The sequence below is a fragment of the Piliocolobus tephrosceles genome, chromosome 16 (assembly GCF_002776525.5).
Source record: "Piliocolobus tephrosceles isolate RC106 chromosome 16, ASM277652v3, whole genome shotgun sequence".
NCBI lineage: Eukaryota > Metazoa > Chordata > Mammalia > Primates > Cercopithecidae > Piliocolobus > Piliocolobus tephrosceles.
In genome coordinates, this window is record NC_045449.1 from 48,307,513 (window position 1) to 48,325,635 (window position 18,123).

At 44.5% G+C, this 18,123-nt stretch overlaps 1 protein-coding gene across 26 annotated transcripts in view; it reads left to right on the plus strand.

Moving 5' to 3' along the window:
• Positions 1–3,223: 3,223 nt before the first annotated feature.
• The window catches only part of CDK12 (cyclin dependent kinase 12), a 141,463-nt gene continuing 126,563 nt past the window's right edge, over positions 3,224–18,123 (plus strand). For 23 of the 26 annotated variants that reach the window (XR_002730002.2, XR_002729994.2, XR_002729992.2 and 20 more), the window contains exons 1-2: positions 3,224–4,871; positions 12,755–13,639. Coding sequence is in view for 3 of the 26 variants with exons in the window: in XM_023204266.2 (XP_023060034.1) it covers positions 3,826–4,871; positions 12,755–13,639 (1,931 nt within the window). In the remaining 23 variants the exon portion in view is untranslated. The remainder of the gene's footprint in view (positions 4,872–12,754; positions 13,640–18,123) is intronic. The other 3 variants (XM_023204270.2, XR_002729990.1, XM_023204269.1) reach the window with 3 other exon arrangements.

An 18,123-nucleotide genomic window follows, 5' to 3' on the forward strand; every position in this document is an offset into this window, starting at 1 on the left:
ATTCATTAGCTACCGTGCTTGGCCTCTAATTGTTTTTTTTTTTTTTTTTTGAGACGAGTCTCGCTCTGTTGCCCAGGCTGGAGTGCAGTGGCGCGATCTCCGGTCACTGCAAGCTCCACCTCCTGGGTTTCTGCCATTTTCCTGCCTCAGCCTTCTGAGTAACTGGGACTACAGGCACCCGCCAGCACACCTGGCTAATTTTTTTGTATTTTTAGTAGAGACAGGGTTTTACCGTGTTAGCCAGGATGGGCTCAATCTCCTGACCTCGTGATCTGCCCACCTCAGCCTCCCAGAGTGCTGGGATTACAGGAGTGAGCCAGCACACTCGGCCCATTTTTACATTTTTAGTAGAGACAGGGTTTCACTGCATTGGCCAGTCTGGTCTTAAACTCCTGACCTCAAATGATCCTCCCCTCTTGGCCTCCCAAAGTGCTGGGATTACAGGCATGAGCCACCGCTCCCAGCCACTTTTTTTTCTTGATAGCATTTTTACTTCCATAGAAGATCAAAAAGTTGTCATGGAAAACTTGGTCTTTTTATTTTTTTTCATTTGTATTATTATTTATTTATTTATTTTGAGATAGAGTCTTGCTCTGTTGCCAGGCTGGAGTGCAATGGCTCGGCTTGCTGCAACCTCTGCCTCCTGAGTTCAAGCAATTCTCATGCCTCAGTCGCACGAGTAGCCGGGACTACAGGCGTGCACCACCAAGCCCAGTTAATTTTTGTGTTTTTAGTAGAGACAGGCTTTCACCATGTTGGCCAGGATGGTCTCCAGCTCTTGACCTTGTGATCTGCCCGCCTCGGCCTCCCAAAGTGCTGGGATTACAGGAGTGAGCCACTGTGCCCAGCCTGATCTTTTTATTTTAGAACCAGTATTTATGGACTCAATCATTTAGGGACGGTGGGCATGGTGGCTCATGCCTGTAATCCTAACACTTTGGGGGCCAAAGTGGACGGATTGCTTGAGCCCAGGCATCTGAGGTCAGACTGGGCAACATAGCGAACCCTCCATCTCTACAAAAAAGTTAAAATTAACTGGGCTGGTGGCCTGCACCTGTAGTCTCAGCTACTCAGGAGGCTGAGGTGGGAGGATCACCTGAGCCCATGAGGTGAAGGCTACAGTGAGTTATGATTGTGCCTCTGCACTCCAGCCTGGGCGACAGAGCGAGACCCTTCACACACACACACACACACACACACACACACACACACAATTAGGTTTTTTAAAAAATGTTTTGGATAGCCCTGTGAGCAAAAGGAACAAGAACATTTAAAGAGAGCAATTTTTGAGAATGGAGTTTACCTTAATTCAGAATGTTTTCTGGTCCTGAATTTACCAACTGAACTTCTCAGTTTTGGACAAGCCCCTTCACTTCTCCATGCCTTAGTTTTCTCACTTACACAACCTATTTCAGACGACTGTTGTGAAGATGGAATGACTTCAGGTACGTAAAAATTTTTATTTATTTATTTTTATTATTATTTTTATTTTTTTGAAATGGAGTCTTGCTTTGTCACCCAGGCTGGAGTGCAGTGGCCGGATCTCAGCTCACTGCAAGCTCCGCCTCCCAGGTTCACGCCATTCTCCTGCCTCAGCCTCCTAAGTAGCTGGGACTACAGGCGCCCGCCACCACGCCCGGCTAGTTTTTTGTATTTTTTAGTAGAGACGGGGTTTCACGGTGTTAGCCAGGATGGTCTCGATCTCCTGACCTCATGATCCACCTGTCTCGGCCCCCCCAAAGTGCTGGGATTACAGGCTTGAGCCATCGCGCCCGGCTAAGTTTTTAAAAGTAATAAATGAGGGGCCAGTGTAAGAGAATGTTATTTTCTTGTTAATTAATACTATGCTTTTCTTGTTCATATTATAATCTTTCATATGAGAATGAAAGGCTAAATTATCCAATAACAGCCATGGGAGGATCTCAATATGGGATGAACTTTTAGGTTCTGAGATTTGAAGCAAAGATTGGTGGTTGAGGAGATAGCGCCATAGGATGGAAGAGCTTGTGCTTTAGTCTCAAAAAGACATGAATTTGAAAGTTAACTGTGGCACTTGTTGGACTAAATGATTCAACTTCCCTGAGGCTGGGATTCCTTTTCTATAAAATAGGGATGAAAATCTCGTGTTTTGCAGGATACTTGTGAAAATTAGAGATAATGAATGTAAAATGCTTGGCACGTAGCACACACCCTATATGTTGGAAGCACTGTTAAAACACTCAGGGACTTGGGTTGAAATGTCCCCACACTTGTCTTTTGCTCTGTAAAAAATAATCTCAGCCGGGTGCAGTGGCTCACTCAAGCCTGTAATTCCAGCACTTCGGGAGGACCAGGCTGGCAGATTGTTTCAGTCTATGAGTTCAAGACCAAGGATCGCTTGAGTCTAGGAGTTCGAGACTAGCCTGGGCAACATGGCGAAACCCCATCACTACGAAAAATAGAAACAAATTAGCACGGCGTGGTGGCGCGACTCTATAGTTCCAAGTACTGGGCAGGCTGAGGTGGGAGGATTGCTTGAGCCCCGGAGGTGGAGGCTGCAGTGAGCAAAGATCGCGCCACTGCACTCCAGTCTGGGCAACAGAGAGAGACCTTGTTTCAAACAAACAAACAAAAAACGCCCGGGTGCGGCGGTTCACGCCTGTAATCCTAGTACTTTGGAAGGCCGAGGCGGGAAGATCTCTTGAGGTCAGGAGGTCGAGACCAGCCTGGCCAACATGGTGAAACCCTGTCTCTTCTAAAAACACAAAAGTTAGCCGGGCATGGTGGCAGGCTCCTGTAATCCCAGCTACTCGGGAGGCTGAGGCAGGAGAATCGCTTGAACCTGGGAGGTGGAGGTTGCAGTGAGCCGAGATCGCGCCACTAACACTCCAGGCTGGGCGACAGAGCGAGACTCCGTCTCAAAAGAAAACAAAAAACAAAGTCATCCTGGTAGTTAAAAGTTTTGTTAAAAAGGAAGTTAAAATTAGTTTGTCACGGAGCTTGGGAGTGTTTGTTTAATCAGTTATCGATAAAGTTTTGGTTAAAAAAAAAAACTCGGTTTGTTCCGTTTCAATAAAGCTTTGTTCAAATAGGCAGAGGGAGCTCATCGCGAGAGTCAGGTGAAACGCGTTTCTAGTTTGGGACCTGATCTCGCGTTGTTTGATGAAGCAGCGGAATGAGGTGAAAGCGAAGCATGAAACATCGCGAGAGGGTACTGGACTTTCGCGACGATTTGTGGGATTGCCCCTCCCCCCTCCTCCGAGTGCCGTTTCGGTTTAATCTAGTGTGTGACTGAGTCTGTGTGAGGGAGAGTGTATGTGTGGTGTGGAGGTGAAACGGAGGCAAGAAAAGGGGCTCTCTCAGGAGCGAGGGACAAAGGGGGCGTGAGGCACCTAGGCCGCGGGATCCCGGCGACAGGAAGCCGCCCTGAGCCGGGCTACCGGGTAGGGGAAGGGCCCGCGTAGTCCTCGCAGGGCCCCAGAGCCGGAGTCGGCCCCACAGCCCCGGGCAGTCGGCTTCTCACTTCCTCGACCTCCCTGGCCCCCGGGCCTGAGGACTGGCTCGGCGGGGGGAGAAAAGGAAACAGACTTGAGCAGCTCCCCGTTGTCTCGCAACTCCACTGCCGAGGAACTCTCATTTCTTCCCTCGCTCCTTCACCCCCCACCTCATGTAGGAGGGTGCTGAGGAGTCGGGAGGGAGGAGGAGCCTGGGCTACGGTCCCTGCCCTCCCCACCCCCTTCCTGGGGCGCTTTGGTGGGCGTGGAGTTGGGGTTGGGGGGGTGGGTGGGGGTTGCTTTTTGGAGTGCTGGGGAACTTTTTTCCCTTCTTCAGGTCAGGGGAAAGGGAATGCCCAATTCAGAGAGACATGGGGGCAAGAAAGACGGGAGTGGAGGAGCTTCTGGAACTTTGCAGCCGTCATCGGGAGGCGGCAGCTCTAACAGCAGAGAGCGTCACCGCTTGGTGTCGAAGCACAAGCGGCATAAGTCCAAACACTCCAAAGACATGGGGTTGGTGACCCCCGAAGCAGCATCTCTGGGCACGGTTATCAAACCTTTGGTGGAGTATGATGATATCAGCTCTGATTCCGACACCTTCTCCGATGACATGGCCTTCAAACTAGACAGAAGGGAGAACGACGAACGTCGTGGATCAGATCGGAGCGACCGCCTGCACAAACATCGTCACCACCAGCACAGGCGTTCCCGGGACTTACTAAAAGCTAAACAGACCGAAAAAGAAAAAAGCCAGGAAGTCTCCAGCAAGTCGGGATCGATGAAGGACCGGATATCGGGAAGTTCAAAGCGTTCGAATGAGGAGACTGATGACTATGGGAAGGCGCAGGTAGCCAAAAGCAGCAGCAAGGAATCCAGGTCATCCAAGCTCCACAAGGAGAAGACCAGGAAAGAACGAGAGCCGAAGTCTGGGCACAAAGACCGGAGTAAAAGTCATCGAAAAAGGGAAACACCCAAAAGTTACAAAACAGTGGACAGCCCCAAACGGAGATCCAGGAGCCCCCACAGGAAGTGGTCTGACAGCTCCAAACCAGATGATAGCCCCTCGGGAGCTTCTTATGGCCAAGATTATGACCTTAGTCCCCCAAGATCTCATACCTCGAGCAATTATGACTCCTACAAGAAAAGTCCTGGAAGTACCTCGAGAAGGCAGTCGATCAGCCCCCCTTACAAAGAGCCTTCGGCCTACCAGTCAAGCACCCGGTCACCGAGCCCCTACAGTAGGCGACAGAGGTCTGTCAGTCCCTATAGCAGGAGACGGTCGTCCAGCTACGAAAGGAGCGGCTCTTACAGCGGGCGATCGCCCAGTCCCTATGGTCGAAGGCGGTCCAGCAGCCCTTTCCTAAGCAAGCGGTCTCTGAGTCGGAGTCCACTCCCCAGGTGAGCTATTTGTCTAACAGTCCTTCCTCATTTAGGGTGGGTTGTGAGGAATTGGCATTCAGCGTGTTAACATTGTGTGGAAGCCCGCAGTGTTCATCATTGATTAGAACACTTTGCTGTTGGCTAGTCGTTCCAGTGTGTGACTCTGTCTCCCCTTAACCCAGAATTCGAAAATGAAGAGTACATAGGCCTCAAACCACTAAAGGTAGGTACTTCCAGTGGTGGGGTCTTCAGTTGTAAGCTTCTAAGTGAGAAATGTCAAAGGTTTCTGCTCAGTGAGTGGATGGAGTTGATACTAGTTCCCAGAGCGTGTCTAGCTGTTTCTGTTGCTTAGTTTAAAATTTTTAAAAATCACATTGGTATTAGTGCTTTAGACTCTATGGGACCTGGTTGAAGACTTAAGAAATTACAAAGTTTCGTTTGTATTAAAGTTACTTGCCTAGGTTATCCTATTTGTGTTGTCCACTGAGTCCCCAAATCTGTATACATTTATTCATTTCCTACTTGGCGCTGTTTTAATAATTTACACAAGATTCCTGTCTTCTAACTGATGTTTTAGTGGAAATTCAACTGATTAATCTGTTACCCTTTTGATGGTATAACCTAGCAGAAATTGGTTCCAAGGACAATTTGGTTTCCTTTACAGCATCATCACTGACCTACCTTGTGACCGCTGACAATTTTCAAAATCTTTCTCTAAAACACATGGTAATAATGTCTTCCTCATATTTTGACTCCTTTGTGGCCTCACCTCTGTTCACGAAAACAGAACGTGGGCTTTAGTTAGAACTTTGTGGAATCCTAATGTTGCTTTGTGACCTTTAGCAAATGAGTTCATTTCTCCGTGCCTGAGTTGCTTCAGGTGTAAAATGGGGCTGGTCTTGAACTTCTGAGCTCAAGCAATCCTCCGGCCTCCAAAAGTGCTGGGATTACAGGCATGAGCCACTACGCCTGGCTCATACATGGCTTTTGTATTTCAGTGTAATTTTTACTGACTTAAAGTTACAATTATTCATAAATGATGTGAGTACATCAAGCTGCAGAGTGTTCCTAGCTGTCAAGGGCTGGAATTCTTAATGTTTCCTCCTCCATTTTATTATAAAAAATTTTCAAGCACAGAAAGGTTGAAAGAATTGTAGTGAACACCCATATATCTAACACCTAGTTTCTACAATAAATATTTGCTGTATCCAGCATAGTGAGGCCCCCTTCTCTACAGAAAAAAAAAAAAAATTAGCTGGTCGCGATGGTGCACATCTGTGGTCCCCACTGCCTGGGAGGCTGAGGTGGGAGGATCGCTTGAGCCTAGGAAATCAAGGCTGCAGTGAGCTGTGATCACACCACTGCACTTCAGACTGAGCATCAGAGTGAGACCCTGTCTCAAAAAAAAAATTGGGCTGGGAGGAGTGGCTCACACCCATAATCCCAGCACTTTGGGAGGCCGAGGCGGGCGGATCATGAGATAGGGAGTTTGAGACCAGCCTGATCCTGGTCAGATGAAACCCTATCTCCACTAAAAATATAAAAAATTAGTTGGGTGTGGTGGCGTGCACCTGTAGTCCCAGCTACTCAGAAGGCTGAGGCAGGAGAATCGGTTGAACCCGGGAGGCAGAGGTTGCAGTGAGCTGAGATCGTGCCGTTGCACTCTAGTCTAGGTAACAGAGACAGTAAGACTCCCATCTCAAAAAAAAAAAGCTATGTATTTTGTTATCTACTTATCCATTAATCTATCTTTTGTTTTCATTTATCTCAAAGTAAGTTGCAGACATCAGTATATTTCATTCTAAAGACTTCAACATGTTTACCATTAGCTGGATTACCATTTTTTTTGGAGGGGTGAGGAGTAAAATTGATATACAGTAAAATGCCTAAGTCTTAAGTGTAGCATTTGTAAAGCTGCTTAGTTTTTTTGTTTGTTTGTTTTTTGTTTTTTTTTTTCTTTTTGAGACAGAGTCTTGTTCTGTCGCCTAGGCTGGAGTTCAGTGGCGCAATCTCAGTTCACTGCAACCTCCACCTCTCGGGATCAAGCTGTTCTCCTGCCTCAGCTTCCTGAGAGTAGCTGGGATTACAGGCGCCCACCATCACATCTGGGTAATTTTTATATATTTTTAGTAGAGACAGGGTTTCACCATGTTGGCCAGGTTGGTCTCGAACTCCTGACCTCAGGTGATCCGCCCGCCTCAGCCTCCCAAAGTGCTGGGATTACAGACGTGAGCCACTGCGCCCGGCCACGCTGTTTAGTTTTTTAAGGAAGTCTAAAAAGTATTCTCAGAATATTTGTTTTTTGATAGAGTAGTTCATTAAGGCTGTAAAAATTGTTAACTGTTGTAGGGTATGGGAATACAAAAGAGTGTGCTAAGACTAAAACACTAAAAGGAGTTTCAGTAAGAAGTGCATCTTTCTAGTGATTCTTTTTGGATTCTTAGTGAAAACAGCATATGTCAGGTTCTCTTAAGAGAGTAGAGGAGGCTGGGTGTGGTGGCTCATGCCTGTAATCCCAAGCACTTTGGGAGGCCAAGGTGGGCAGATCACCTGAGGTCAGGAGTTTGAGACCAGCCTGGCTAACATGGTGAAACCCTGTCTCTACTAAAAATACAAAAATTAGCTGGGCATGGTAGCATTTTACTATAATCCCAGCTACTCGGGTGGCTGAGGCAGGAGAATCGCTTGAACCCAGGAGGCGGAGATTGTAGTGAGCCAAGGTCACGCCACTGCACTCCAGCCTGGGCGACAGAATAAGACTGCATCTCACCAAAAAAAAAAAAAAAAAAAAAAAAAAAAAAACCGCCCGAGAACCCACTACATTGGGAGGCTGAGGCGGGCGGATCACCTGAGGTCGGGAGTTCAAGACCAGCCTGACCAATATGGAGAAACCCTGTCTCTACTAAAAATACAAAATTAACCAGGCATGGTGGTGCATGCCTGTAATCCCAGCTACTTGGGAGGCTGACGCGGGAGAATTGCTTGAACCCAGGAGGCAGAGGTTGCGGTGAGCTGCGATTGCAATAATTACACTCCAGCCTGGGCAACAAGCGGGAAACTCCATCTAAAATAAAAATAAAAAAAAAATCTGAGGAATCTACTCACATAATTTAAACTAGTCAGTAATGGTAAAAATAAGTTTAGAGAAAATTGGAGACACAATATGGTAGTGTAGCATGCAAATAAATCATTACATAATATTCCCAGAGACACATGAACGCTTTTAGTTGGCTTACAGGGAGCATTGTATGTTTGTATGTGTGCATTATATGTTTTTCTTCATTGGTTGAAATTCTAAACAGTACAAAAATATTGTAGAGTCAAAATAGAGGAACATACAGATCCCTTCTTCGATATTCTGTGTTTTCTTCCTTGGGAGACAGTCAAAATGAAATAAGCAACATTTTAGTTTAGTTTAGTTTAGTTTAGTTTAGTTTAGTTGTTTAGTTTAGTTTTTAGTTTTTTGAAACGGAGTCTTACTCTGTGGCCAGGCTGGAGTGCAGTGGCGCGATCTCGGCTTACTGCAACTTCCGCCTCCCAAGTTCAAGCGATTCTCCTACCTCAGCCTCCCAAGTAGCTGGGACTACAGGTGCGTGCCACCATGCCTAGCTAATTTTTGTATTTTTAGTCGAGACAGGGTTTCACCATGTTGGCCAGGATGGTCTTGATCTCTTGACCTCGGGATCTGCCTGCCTCGGCCTCCCAAAGTGCTAGGATTACAGGCATGAGCCACTGCACCCGGCCAAACAACCTCATTTTAAAAGACTGAAGATGCTTTGGCAGAAAGGCAGTGTCTTTGCATTTGCCAGTTTAGCAATGATTAATAGTTGAGTGGAACCTAACTTAATTCCGGGAGTGGGGGGGAAATACTTTTGTTTTTGAAGACATTTCTTTTTTTTTTTTTTTTTTTTTTTGAGAGTGCAGTGGCCGGATCTCAGCTCACTGCAAGCTCTGCCTCCCGGGTTTACGCCATTCTCCTGCTTCAGCCTCCCGAGTAGCTGGGACTACAGGCGCCTGCCACCTCGCCCGGCTGTTTTTTTTGTATTTTTTAGTAGAGACGAGGTTTCACCGTGTTAGCCAGGATGGTCTTGATCTCCTGACCTGGTGATCCGCCCGTCTCGGCCTCCCAAAGTGCTGGGATTACAGGCTTGAGCCACCGCGCCCGGCCTTGAAGACATTTCTTGAAGACACATTGCTTATTGCTGACTGTGTTTACCTATTTGTATCTACTTCTCCACTTTTTTCTAGAAGAGTGAACCTGGAACTTAAATGTAGCATTTGTATCACTAAAAATACTGCAAGTATATGGCCGTCCAAATCTATTAACAGTAGGCTTCTGTGAGAAATTGAAGGGTTTGTAACAGACTTCCTTAGGAAGATTTGGTCATGCTGACTAAAACAATAGTACTTGGTAGCTAGCTAGCATTAGTGTTTTGGGTTTTACATGTTTTCCCTGGGATAGAGATGTTACCTAGATACATTTCAAGCAGAGAAAACCTCTTGATTCAGCCAAATATGTACCGAAGGAATATTAGTTTTAAGGGTAAGTGGATATTTGGTAAATATCAGTACCTTTCAGTATTTTATATTCTTATGTTCATGTTTGTGTTGTTTTTTAGTTCTGTTGATTCCAACAATATTTTTATTTTTATTTTTATTTTTTGAGAGTGTGTGTCTCTGTCCCTCGGGCTGGAGTGCAGTGGCGTGATCTTGGCTCACTGCAACCTCCGCCTCCTGGGTTCAAGCAGTTCTTCTGCCTCAGCCTCCTTCTGCGAGCAGCTGGGATTGCAGGCACACACCACCATGCCTGGCTAATTTTTTTGTATTAGTAGAGATGGGGTTTCACCGTATTGGTCAGGCTGGTCTCAAACTCTTGATTTAAGGGCGATCCACCCGCCTTGGCCTCCCAAAGTGCTGGGATTATAGGCATGAGCCACCGCACACAGCTTCCAATAATAATTTTATATTTTAACTAACTGTTGGAAGCAAACTTGCAAAAAGCAGTATAGGTAAAAGAAAATCATCGCTGCCGTTATGCAAGTTGTTTCCCTTACACATATATGTTGTTTTGAAACATTTTGGTTCATGTCAGTGTTACTATATGTCAGTCTTACCATATCTCCCTGATCAAAGATAAAGGAAGACATTGATGATCTAGAATGGAAGCAATTTGTTTTAGACTACTGGGAAAATTTTGTTTTGTCCAGTTATGCTTTTAATGCTTTTATTTTATTTATTTTTTTGAGACAGAGTTTCACTCTTGTTGCCCAGGCTGGAGTGCAATGGCGCAATCTCAGCTCACCACAACCTCTGCCTCCCGGGTTCAAGCTATTCTCCTGCCTCAGCCTCCCGAGTAGCTGGGATTACAGGCATGGACCACCATGCCCGGCTAATTTTGTATTTTTAGTAGAGACAGTGTTTTTCCGTATTGGTCATGCTAGTCTCAGACTCCCAAACTCAGGTGATCTGCCTGCCTTAGCCTCCTAAAGTGTTGGGATTACAGGCATGAGCCATAGCGCCTGGCGCTTTTAATATTTTTACTTAATTTAATTAATTTATTTATTTATGTTTTGAGATAGATTTTCGCTCTGTCGCCAGGCTGGAGTGCAGTGGCAAGATCTCTGCTCACTGTAACCTTGGCTCACTGCAACCTCTGCCTCCTGGGTTCAAGCGATTCTTCTCCCTCAGCCTCCCAAGTAGCTGGGAATACAAGCATATACCACCACACCCAGCTAATTTTTGTGTTTTTAGTAGATACGGGGTCTCACCATGTTGTCCAGGATGGTCTTGATCTCCTGACCTCGTGATCCGCTGCCTCGGCCTCCCAAAGTGCTGGGATTACAGATTTGTTTTTTGTTTTATCTCACGTTGAGACTTCAGCTGGTTAGACTTTAGTAAAAAGCAGTAAGAATTAATGAGATTTGGGTTTCAACTTGAAATGCTTTGCCCCATAGATTCCCAGATTTTATTTCCAAAGCCTGACTTAAGAAGAAGGTTAATCAAACATGTAATAATACCTTCCTTTAGGAGTTTCTAAAAAGTCGATTATAAATCATTTTATAATAAATATATCAGGAGTCCTCATGTTTTTGAAAAGTTCTAACAAATTTTGATAAATATTTTCTCCACTTTGTTTTGTAAATCCTGTCTTATGTGTTGGGAATTTGTTTAGTACTTTATTTTAAACTTTACAACTTTATTATAAACTTATTGCAAGGAACAATATATTTTTCTGAGATCTGCCAATTAAAAAACTCTGTATTTAACAAATTTAGGTTTTGGTGAAGCATGCTTGTTGCTTTTAACTTTCTGATGGATATAACCCAATTTTACTGTGGAGTATGACTTCTTTTTTTCTTTTTTTGAGACGGAATTTTGCTGTTGTTGCCCAGGCAGGAGTGCAATGGCGCAATCTTGGCTTACCACAAATTCTGCCTCCCGGGTTCAAGCAATTCTCCTGCCTCAGCCTCCCAAGTAGCTGGGATTACAGGCGCCCACCACCACGCCTGGCTAATTTTGTATTTTTAGTAGAGACGGAGTTTCTCATGGTTGGTCAGGCTGGTCTCAAACTCCTAACCTCAGGTGATCTACCCATCTTGGCCTTCCAAAGTACTGGGATTACAGGTGTGAGCCTCTGCACCCAACCGAGCATGACTTCTTTGTCCTGTTTTCACTTTATCAAGGATTACAATCAGAATTCTGAAAGTAATCATTGTAAATATGGCTTTTGCTTTTCCAATATGGGAAAAGATTAGTGACCCATCTTTTTTCAGATGAACAAGTAGTAGATAATTTTATTGTTATATGATTCAGATATGTTTTCATGTAGGATTATTTAGTTTAATCTTTTTTTTTTTTTTTTTTGAGGTTGAATCTCCCTCTGTTGTGCAGGCTGGTGTGCAGTGGCTCACTGTAAGCTCCACCTCCCAGGTTCATGCCATTCTCCTGCCTCAGCCTTCTGAGTAGTTGGAACTACAGGTGCCTGCCACCATGCCCAGCTAATTTTTTGTATTTTTTATAGCGATGGGGTTTCACTGTGTTAGCCAGAATGGCCTTGATCTCCTGACCTTGTGATCCACCCGCCTTGGCCTCTGAAAGTGTTGGGATTGCAAGTGTGAGCCACCGTGCCCGGCCAGTTTAATCTATTTTTTAAATGAACTTTATTTGTTTTAGAGTAGTTTAAGACTTACAGAAAACTTGTGAAGATAGTGCAAAAAAGTCTCATATATCCCTGCATTCAGTTTCCCATATTGTTAACATCTTACATTCATGTGGTACAGTTGTTACAGTTAATGAACCAATATTGATACATAATTGTAAACTGGAGTCCATGCTTTATTTAGATTTACTTAGTCTACCTAATGTCCATTTTCTTTTTTTTTTTGAGACGGAGTCTCGCTCTGCCGCTCAGGCTGGAGTGCAGTGGCCAGATCTCAGCTCACTGCAAGCTCCACCTCCCAGGTTTACGCCATTCTCCTGCCTCAGCCTCCTGAGTAGCTGGGACTGCAGGCGCCCACCACCTCGCCCGGCTAATTTTTTGTATTTTTTAGTAGAGACGGGGTTTCACTGTGTTAGTCAGAATGATCTCAATCTCCTGACCTCGTGATCCGCCCATCTCGGCCTCCCAAAGTGCTGGGATTACAGGCTTGAGCCACTACTCCCGGCCCTAATGTCCATTTTCTGTTCCAGGATCTTACTCATTATACCATCTTACATTTAGTCCTGTTTCCTTGGGGTGCCTCTTGATTGGGCTGGTTTCTCAGACTTTCCTTGGTTTTGATGGCACTTAATCTATTTTAAGATTGATAAGTTATAGTTCTTCATAGTTTGTTTTGTTGATCTGTTTTCCTCCATATACTACTTTAGTCTATTCATTTAAAACTGCCTTTTTATTTTTCCAGTAGGAAATCCATGAAGTCCAGAAGTAGAAGTCCTGCATATTCAAGACATTCATCTTCTCATAGTAAAAAGAAGAGATCCAGTTCACGTAGTCGTCATTCCAGTATCTCACCTGTCAGGCTTCCACTGAATTCCAGTCTGGGAGCTGAACTCAGTAGGAAAAAGAAGGAAAGAGCAGCTGCTGCTGCTGCAGCAAAAATGGATGGAAAAGAATCCAAGGGTTCACCTGTATTTTTGCCTAGAAAAGAGAACAGTGCAGTAGAGGCTAAAGATTCAGGTTTGGAGTCTAAAAAGTTACCCAGAAGTGTAAAATTGGAAAAATCTGCTCCAGATACTGATCTGGTGAATGTAACACATCTAAACACAGAGGTAAAAAATTCTTTAGATACAGGGAAAGTAAAGTTGGATGAGAACTCTGAGAAGCATCTTGTTAAAGATTTGAAAGCACAGGGAACAAGAGACTCTAAACCCATAGCACTGAAGGAGGAGATTGTTACTCCAAAGGAGACAGAAACATCAGAAAAGGAGACCCCTCCACCTCTTCCTACAATTACTTCTCCCCCACCCCCTCTACCAACTACTACCCCTCCACCTCAGACACCCCCTTTGCCACCTTTGCCTCCAGTACCGGCTCTTCCGCAGCAACCACCTCTGCCTCCTTCTCAGCCAGCATTTAGTCAGGTTCCTGCTTCCAGTACTTCAACTTTGCCCTCTTCTACTCACTCAAAGACATCTGCTGTGTCCTCTCAGGCAAATTCTCAGCCCCCTGTACAGGTTTCTATGAAGACTCAAGTATCTGTGACAGCTGCTATTCCACACCTGAAAACTTCAACGTTGCCTCCTCTGCCCCTCCCACCCTTATTACCTGGAGATGATGACATGGATAGGTAAGTCCTATAGTGAACTGGAAAAAACCCACTTGATCTAAACATATAGCATTTTTTGTTTTAATCTTTGTCAAAACTACCCTCATGGTTTTATGAGCAGGAAATGCCTTTGATATATTCAGTGGGAAAGTCTATATTTATGACATTATTACTCGAAAAGAGAGAATTAGAATTTGAGGCCTGGTTAACCCATTTTATCATTAAGTTTACTTTGTTTATTATTATTTTTTTTATTTTGAGACATGGTTTTGCTCTGTCGCCCAGGCTGTAGTGCAGTGGTGTCATCTCGGCTTACTGCAGCATCTGCCTCCCAGGTTCAAGTGATTTTTCCGCCTCAGCCTCAGCCTCCTCAGCAGCTGGTACTACAGGCATGCACCACCATGCCTGCCTAATTTTTGTATTTTTTATAGAGACGGGGTTTTGCCATGTTGGCCGTGCTGGTCTCGAGCTCCTGACCTCAAGTGATTTTCCCGCCTTGGCCTGCTAAAGTGCTGAGATTACAGACGTGAGCCACTGTGCCTAGCCTAAGTTTATTGATAATGCTAATTTTGATTAAAATTTGAAAAAAACGAGTTTTTCCCTTAAATTTTTGTTGAAAATATCAATACCTATAGAATAATTAAAAGTAATAGGCTGGGTACAGTGGCTTATACCTGTAATCCCAGCACTTTGGGAGGCTGAGGCAGGTGGATCACCTGAGGTCAGGAGTTCAAGACCAGCCTGGCCAACATGGTGAAACCCTGTCTCTGCTAAAAATACAAAACTTAGCTGGGTGTGGTGGTGGGCTCCTGTAATCCCAGCTACCTGAGAGGCTGAGGTAGGAGAATCGCTTGAGCCCAGGATACGGAGGTTGCAGCAAGCCAAGATTGCTAATTGACGTATTTGCTTTAACTGTGGGTATCATGACACTTCTAAGTACTTCAGCATGTCTCTCCTAGTAATGACGTTGTTCTATGTAATTACAATATCTTCATCACCCTGAAAAATTTAGGATTGACTTAATAACATCAATAGTTATGTAAATAACATGCTATGTGCCATGCGCAGTGGCTCATGCCTGTAATCCCGGCACTTTGGGAGGTCGAGGTGGGTGGATCATGAGGTCAGGAGATCAAGACCATCTTGGTGAACATGGTGAAACCCCACCTGTACTAAAAATATAAAAAATTAGCCGGGCGTGGTGGCAGACGCCTGTAGTTCCAGCTACTCGGGAGGCTGAGGTAAGAATGGCGCGAACCTGGGAGGTGGAGCTTGTAGTGAGTTGAGATCGTACCACTGCACTGCACTCCAGCCTGGGCACAGAATGAGACTCCATCTCAAAAAACCAAACCAAACCAAACCAAACAAAAATGTTATCGATAATAATAATATTTAACCAAATAGTCCCAGTAGCCCCCAAAATGTCTTTATTGTTGGTTTTTGTTTTCAGTTGGAATTCAGAATAACTCACAAAATGTCATTTATAGCCGAGTTTGTTTTTTCTCTCCTGATCCAGGGTCCAAACTAGGTTTATTTTGAAAAGGGCTGTTTTTTTTTTTTTTTTTTAATCCATATAAAGTAAAAGAAAAATATGTAAAGTATTTGCTAATTAGAATATAATTCACAGTGGGATGATGGGAAGAACTTTAATGAGTTCTCTGAATATTGAGAATTGAAATGATTACGAAGCATAAATCTAATTTTATAGAAGACATTAACAAAAATATTTCTTTAAGGCTGGACTTGGTGGCTCACGCCTATAATTTCAGCACTCTGGGAAACTGAGGTAGATAAGATCACTTGAACCCAGGAGTTCAAGGTCAGCCTGGCCAACATGGTGGAACCCCATCTCTACTAAAAACATACAAAAATTAGCCAGGCGTGGCCACGTACGGTGGCTCATACCTTTAATCCCAGCATTTTGGGAGGCTGAGGCGGGTGGATCACGAGGTCAGGAGTTCAAGACCAGCCTGGCCAAGATGGTGAAACCGTCTCTACTAAAAATACAAAAATTAGCTGGGCGTGGTGATGGGTGCCTGTAGTCCCAGCTACTGGGAAGGCTGAGGCAGAGAATTGCTTGTGAGGTTGCAGTGAGCCGAGATTGTGCCACTGCACTCTAGCCTTGGCAACGGAGCGAGACTCCATCTCAAAAAAAAAAAGAGGCCGGGCGCGGTAGCTCAAGCCTGTAATCCTAGCACTTTGGGAGGCCGAGACGGGCGGATCATGAGGTCAGGAGATCGAGACCATCCTGGCTAACCCGTTGAAACCCCGTTTCTACTAAAAAATACAAAAAACTAGCTGGGCGAGGTGGTGGGTGCCTGTAGTCCCAGCTACTCAGGAGGCTGAGGTGGGAGGATCACTTGAACGCAGTAGGTGGAGACTGCAGTGAGCCGAGGTCATGCCACTGCACTGCAGCCTGGGCGACAGAGCGAAATTCTGTTTCAAAACAATATATATGTATTGCTTTAGTATCTTGACAGGACTAACTAGGCATGTACCACCAAACACACTTGCTTTAGCAGTGACATGTGATGGCAGTCTTTGTGTTAGGGTTTGCTTATTCTACTGCGATCCTATGCTCTTTGGGATGTGAATTACATTTATTGAAACAAACTTTTCATTGTAAGCGCAAAATTCAGTGCCACTGATCTTACATCCTAGCCTAATTCCCAGGCCTCCATTCCTTTCAAGGTAATAATTGTAGTTTTATTTCATTTTATTTTGAGACAGGCTCTGGCTCTGTCCCTCAGGCTGGAGTTCAGTGGTGCAATCTGGGCTCTTTGCAACCTCTGCCTCCCAGACTCAGGTGATCCTCCCATCTCAACTTCCTGACTCGTTGGGATTACAGGTGCACGCCACCACATCCGGCTAATTTATTTTTTGTAGAGATGGGATTTCATCATGTTGCCCAGGTTGGTCTTGAGCTCCTGGGCTCAAGTGATCCATTGCTTTGGCTTCCAAAGTGTTGGGATTACGGATTACTCCTGGCCAATATTGGTGATTTGAATGATGATACATTGCAGCCCTCGGTGAGAAAGTGTGTTTTTTCATACTTACCCTCTGTTCCTTTAAAGAAGATGCAAATACAGTAAATGGAAAAGGGGAGAAAAATTTTAAGGAATGGCTTTATCACTATTTATAGAAAGAAATATGATGTGTGATGTTTCCTTTTTTTTTTTTTTTCCTTCGGCGTGACCAGACTGCCAAAATCTGATTTTTTATTTATTTATTTTTTCAGACGGAGTCTCTTTCTGTTGCCCAGGCTGGAGTGCAATGACGCAATCTCAGCTCACTGCAACCTCCGCCTCCTGGGTTCAAGCGATTCTCCTCTGAGTAGCTGGGATTACAGGCATGTGCCACCATGGCTGGCTAATTTTTGTAATTTTTAGTAGGGACAGGGTTTCACCATGTTGGCCAGGCTGGTCTCAAACTCCTGACCTTAAATGATCCTCCCACCTCGGCCTTCCAAAGTGCTGGGATTACAGGCGTGAGCCGCCGCACCCAACCCAAAATGTGATTTTAAAGAAAAATTCCACATATTCTTTCTAACATTAATAGATATTTATAGACTGAGCTTTGTGGATATAATCCCAGCACTTTGAGAGGCCACGGTGGGAGGATTGTTTAAGGCCAGGAGTTCAAAACCAGCCTGGACAACAACATAGTGGGACCCCATCTCTATAAAACATTTAAAAATTAGTTGGATGTGGTGGCAGGTACCTTTAGCCCTAACTACTTGGGAGGCTGAGGCAGAAGGATCACTTGAGCCCAGGAGTTCAAGGCTGTGGTGAACTGTGATTGGGCTGCTTTACGCCAGCTTGTGAAAGAGACCTTGTCTCTAAAAAGAAAATTTTAATTAAAAAAAAAATAATAACAAATTCTGCCACGTGATGAAAATTACAGAAGAGAAGATGAGAACCTGAATTTTCTTTTTTTTTTTTGAGACGGAGTCTCTCATTATTGCCCGGGCTGGAGTGCAGTGGCAATCTTGGCTCACTGCAAACTCTGCCTCTCAGGTTCAAGCGATAGAATCCAAGTGGCGGGGATTACAGGTGCCCGCCACCACGCCCAGCTAATTTTTTGTATTTTTAGTGGAGACAGAGTTTTACCATGTTGGCCAGGTTGGTCTGGAACTCCTGACCTCGTGATTCTCCCGCCTCGGCCTCCCAAAGTGCTGTGATTACAGGTGTGAGCCACTGCACCTGGAACCGAACCTCAAATTTATGTGAAAAAAATTAACTTGAGGTCCAACATATAGATAAATAAAAGCCAAAGATAAAAAGATAAAAGCCATATTCTTATAGTTTTTGTTGGTAAAGGAAATAGTTGAGCATTATCCAAAGGGACCCTAGCCCTTTAGCTATAGGAACCTCATTTCAATACGTGTTTACATAGTGACTAGAACATTAATATGGGTAAGAATCTTGAATTTTTTTTTTTACTTCAGGAAAGTGTTTAGGAAACAAAAAGAATCTTGATTTTTTTTTTTTTTTTTTTTTTTTTTT